The following is a 5,504-nucleotide window of genomic DNA, read 5'->3' on the forward strand; positions in this document are numbered from 1 at the left end:
TTTAGACTTAAGTTGCTTCATTAGTGGGCATAATGAGGACAAGGCCCTCGCCGAAAGAGGCCCCTATTTTAGTCACATAATTAAGTGTTAGGGCAGGCAACTGTCGCTCACTATTTTGACCACTGAGCACTTGATATATGAGAATTCAAATATATCTCCTCCATGTAAGAGGGCAAAAGGTGGTGGACTGTGGTTTGATCACATAGCACATTTCCTCCGCATTAATTCTCGGCGCCGCATGTCAAACTTGTCGTTACACTCATCCCGATAATCCGATTACGTGTAGCGCATTTCCGGAGAATCAAGTTCACACATCACCAATTCATTTCCGGAGAATCAAGTTCACACATCACCAATTCACTATCTAACCCTAAGTAAGTAGGCAACTGATTCAGCGTTAGTCTACGAAACCGAGGTATATATGAAATGTGATCCATCATATGGTAGCTAATCCGGCCACCAAGGACTAATCTACCCAGCAATGTCCTGTCAGATCCACCAATTGAACAAGAGGATTAAAGAATAGACAGATAGGGTAGATACCATGCATCACAAAGAGCATTATTGTAGTATCAACACTGTTCCAGGTTCCAAATTACGCATAGAAAAGCAGGAACATTGTCCTCTGAAAGCCACAGGACTAGGTTCATGCAACAGTGGTGTGCATGAAAGCCTGGACAGAATCAGCACAAGGCATAATATCGTGGTGGGAGGGAGGCATGAGCTCTGGAGAGCGAGCTTAGCTTGTGTAGAAGGGGTGAAGATTTTTTGGGAATATCTCAAGAGCTTTTGTTCCTATGCTTTTCTCCCCCAAACCTGACATGTGTTCATGCATCAAAACACTTTTCCTGCCTTGTGCAACACTGTTCTTCTTCTTTCTCTCTCTCTCTTTTTTATATATAATATATAAAAGTACGGTTCTTCTTCAGAGGGTTAGCCGCTAAGCAAGCGCTTAACTTGGGGAATCAATTGCTAAATGTTGGATTAAAACATGCAGTTAGTTACATGATATTCTCTTAATCCCTTGCCGTATATACGCAGGCATTGTCATTTGAGCCTAGAAACTGAGGGTTGAGCTTGAGCAATTTCTGACACCGGACATGCATGCTTAATTCTGAACAATGTTTTGCTGTCCAACAATCTGCACCGCGACGCGAAACATGTTGTAATGGGATCACTGACTTGCTCTGCTTTGCAGACACATTGGTTATGGTATTACCACTATAGAACTCTTTCTGCCCATTCAAGCATGTCAGCTGAGCTCTGGGCCTCTGTTGCGACGCAAAAGGGCTCGACGGAAGCATCATTCGCCAGCTCGTCCCCCTCCTGCTGCCTGCATCTTGAGATTACTCATCATCGTAATCCCTATCTTTTTTCTCTGATACCTTGATTCCTCTTGAACAAGTGGTAGCACTACTACTTAGTACTGATCCACGGCTGAGGTGGCAGAACAGGACCATGGGTCGGTCGATACCACCCACATTTCAAGCCATAAAATGAGGAGGTAGGGAGGAAGGAAGGCAAGGTTATTAGTTAGTATTACCGCAGGCAGCCCACCATCTCGTCCACCTCCTTCCCAGCCCAGATACCATTCCCTCCCTCCACCTCCTCCTATAAACCATCACGGGGACAGTCACAGAGAGAGGCAACAGCAGCAGCGAGCAAGAAGCAAACGCTCGAGCAACGCAAGGGAAAGCATTTTCTCAAAGCTTGCCGTACGTGCAGTGCACTCTTCTCCTTCTCGCTTCCGGCGATATAAGCTGTTGCCGGAGTCGGCGGTCATGTCTGTGTCGTCGGTAGTGTCGTCGTTCCTGTACGGCTGCTTCAACCCGGCGGGCGGGCGGTACCACCACCACCGCGCGGGGGCCTACTACCACAGCAGCCACCCGACGAGCGCCGACACCTTGTACTACAACCAGGGCGGGCTCGCCGGCGGCGGCCGCAGGATGGGCCGCAGCAGCCGGCCTCTGTCCTTGCAGGTATACATCCATCCATCCTCTGTTTCTTCAACCTCCATGCATGCATATGCATGCTCTGTTCTTCTTTACTAGTACAAGTAGATGGCTTTGCGTTGCATCAAGAAAGAAAGAAAGAAAAAGCGTCAGAGATTTTTCTTGTTTGTTCAGATGAGTATATGCAAGTACAGGAACCCGGTTTCTTATGCCGTTATGCGACTGCGACAAGACCATGCATGTCCAGATGATTATTCCCTGCCCACTAACCACTCCACTACTGTCTCTCTGGAGTACTCCTTACTATCCATCCACCACTATTATCATCTTCACTATCAGCTGCAGACGTTAATGGTTAATCACCTTAGCAATTTCATTATTTTGATGAGACGAACCCTAGCAGAACTTTCGCTTTAATTTTCACTCACATAGCAAAGAGAACTCGATACCCTGCATGTGTGGTCACAGTCACAGCCAGTGTGTAGTAGGAGTAGTAATCAAGTTGCACGCGTACGTAGCTCATGCATGCGTCCTAAAAGGAGACGAAGAAACATATATAAAGAGACTTTTCACTGCCCTCGGCCTGTGTTGCATGCAAAACTTGGGGCCAGTAAAATATGCATCCTGAACATTAGAGTATATATGAACCCTAGCTAATAATCATTCAAGCTCGAGCGTGCTGTCTGTCTGACACTGAATAACGAGCTTGTTGTGTCCATTGGCCATGGATGGCAGACGGTGGAGCTGAAGGTGCGGATGTGCTGCTCGGGGTGCGCGCGGGTGGTGAAGCACGCGCTGACGAAGCTGCGCGGGGTGGACAGCGTGGAGGTGGAGGTGGAGATGGAGAAGGTGACGGTGACCGGGTACGTGGAGCGGCACCGGGTGCTCAAGGAGGTGCGCCGCGCCGGGAAGAAGGCCGAGTTCTGGCCCAACCCGGACCAGCCGCTCCACTTCACCACCGCCAAGGACTACTTCCACGACCAGGAGTCCTTCCGCCCCAGCTACAACTACTACCGCCACGGCTACAACGGCGACAAGCACGGCCACCTCCCGGAGCCCCACCGCGGCTCCGACCCCGTCAGCAACATGTTCAACGACGACGACGTCAACGCATGCTCCGTCATGTAATTAACCCTAATCATCGTCTTCATCGTGTCGTCTACTCGTCGTCCTCCTCCTCCTCTCGAGGTCGTCTAGTGCTCGCCGCCGGCCGCCGGCGTGGCCGGGTCCGGGAACGCCAGCGGTAGCAGCGGCAAGAAAAGGTAGACAAGTGGGCTGCATGCTCTGCTGCTGTAAAGCTAGCGTTGTGGTATGGAATTGAATGATCAGTGGTGCCCTCTACGGGCTACACAACGTACTACGTGCTATCGATCGATGCCGACGATGATGCCTCTGCTATCTTCTTCTCTGCTGGCCCCGAGATTCCAACTAAGGGTGTGTTTGCTTTGAGGATATACTTGCACGAGACGGGTTGATTCCGTCCGCAGTCCATCATTCCAGTGTTTAGTTGAGGATGGAACCGGAACCGGGTGATCCTCAGAAAAGGAATATTTCCTATATATGCTTCATCAAGCGATTCCACCAAATCTTAGGAATCACCTGGTTATTCTTCTCTTATTGATAGAAGAAAAAAAAAACATCCCTGATAATTGTTAAAACCAAAAATATAATGAAAATGTTGCTGGATTTTATATAATATTTTGATAAAAGAAAAAGAAAAACCCCACAAGGTGAGTCGAGTCATATTCTTCTCATTTCATATCACCAACCAAACACAAGAATGGAACAAACCCATGACATTTTTTATCTTCAACCGAACACAAGAATGAAACCAACCCATTCCTTCAGAACGAGACCATGACATGCCATGTCTTTTGGTTCTCAAACCAAACATACCCTAAACCCACGCGCAAGAAAGTTTGATGTTTTGAGCCTTTTTGAAAAGTTTAGGCCTTGTTTGTTTACAGGGGCTAGACTAAAAAAAAATCCCTTTTAGTTGTAATCAAACAAAAGAGATATTTCTTAAGAGACTAAAAAAATACTCTACTGAAGGGATTTATTTTTAATCCCTGAAACTAAAAAAAGTCTAGTCCTTGGAAACAAACACTCTCTTAGTCAGATTTGTTCCAGTTCAAAAACATTTCAAGAACTGATCCTTTTTCTACCATCGTGGTTGATGACGGTAGGGTACAATAACAACCTACCGTCGAGACCCGTGATAATAGGGATGCATTTCTTATCATAAAAAAAATAGGTATCAAACACAATGCTTATGCACACCTACCATCAGACACCTTGACGGTGCGTTGCACAAGCTATCACCATCCCATTTGATTATATGGGTGCGCTGCTGCGTTGACATGGATAAATTGACTACCATCAGGGACCATGACGATAGATAGTTGTACCCTACCGCTATCGATTTCGGTGATAGAAAAAAAACAGATCCTGAAATGTTTTCTAACCGGGATCCGATTCGACTAAACTTTGTAAAAAAGTTGGAAATATCAAATTTATGCCCCCCACGCGCGTGCGTGCGAGCTGATTCAATTTTTGAAGCCAATGGGGCGTGTGAGCTACAGGGGAAAGCGTGCGTGCAACTTTTTGGTTGATGTTTGGCGCGGGGCGTAGGTTTGGTCGCGGTCCGTGGCTACGGCAGTTAAATACTAGTTGTGCGCCGCGCGCTCGATTGGGTGATGGTGCAGCTCAAGTGATAAAGCCTGGGAAGTGGGGAGGATAGGTGTTCTTCATCATGTCTGAGATTTGCCACCAGCTGCCAAAGCGCAGCCGCCAGCAATAGTGAGTAGACTTGTCTTTCCCCCCTTTTCTTTTGCAAGGAAGGGACAGAGTTGTCTTTGCGGGGACAGATGCTCAAAGTGATTTTTCAACCGGGTTGCTAGTGATGAGTCAAACTTTATAATCTGTCAATAAGTTTGTAGAAGAAAAATATGTGAAAGTGCCAATCGAAGACCGAGCTTCAAAATAAAAACTTTTAATTTTTGACAAATTCTGGAAATAATACACATATTGGAGAGCTTCCCATGAGAAAGGATGGAGAGTGGCCAAGGGGGTTGGGGTCCAGGCACAGCGGCCAGAAATGATGGAGCAACTAGATCTTGCAGATGTAGTGTGGTGACTCGCACCGGTAAGGACCTAACTAGCCATCAGCCAGGGGATGAAAGGAGCATGAGGAAGCGGGAGGAGGGTCAAACCCTAAGTATTTAGTAGCAATAGGGGTGGGAGGGGTTATGTGCCAAAATTTAAGGATTCATTTGCCCACCAGTTAACGGGCCAATAGTGATTAATTTGTCTGGCAACTGATTAACCGGTATGACAACTGATTAGTCAATCTAACTGGCCAATTAATCGGTATGAAAACTGATTAGTCAATCTAACTGGCCAATTAATCGGCATGTTAACACGATGAATATGTGCTATTCGATTTGATCATCCTAAGAGCAGCGATTAACTAGCAAGTTAACTGGTTAATCGGACGAATTCTTGAACGCCTTGGATTTGTCTTTTCTGCACGACCCTCACTTCAACGTATTT

General features: G+C 46.8%; 1 protein-coding gene across 1 annotated transcript; it reads left to right on the forward strand.

Annotated features, from left to right (window-relative positions):
• The first annotated feature begins 1,475 nt into the window (after positions 1 to 1,475).
• LOC123449891 (heavy metal-associated isoprenylated plant protein 30) lies at positions 1,476 to 3,309 on the forward strand. The gene is made up of 2 exons (XM_045127250.1): positions 1,476 to 1,979; positions 2,688 to 3,309. Exons 1-2 carry the CDS (start codon positions 1,782 to 1,784, stop codon positions 3,078 to 3,080), a joined length of 591 nt encoding a protein of 196 aa, XP_044983185.1. The 5' UTR covers positions 1,476 to 1,781; the 3' UTR covers positions 3,081 to 3,309.
• The last annotated feature ends 2,195 nt before the right edge of the window (positions 3,310 to 5,504 follow it).

Source organism: Hordeum vulgare, chromosome 4H (genome assembly GCF_904849725.1).
Source record: "Hordeum vulgare subsp. vulgare chromosome 4H, MorexV3_pseudomolecules_assembly, whole genome shotgun sequence".
Classification (NCBI taxonomy): Eukaryota; Viridiplantae; Streptophyta; class Magnoliopsida; order Poales; family Poaceae; genus Hordeum; species Hordeum vulgare.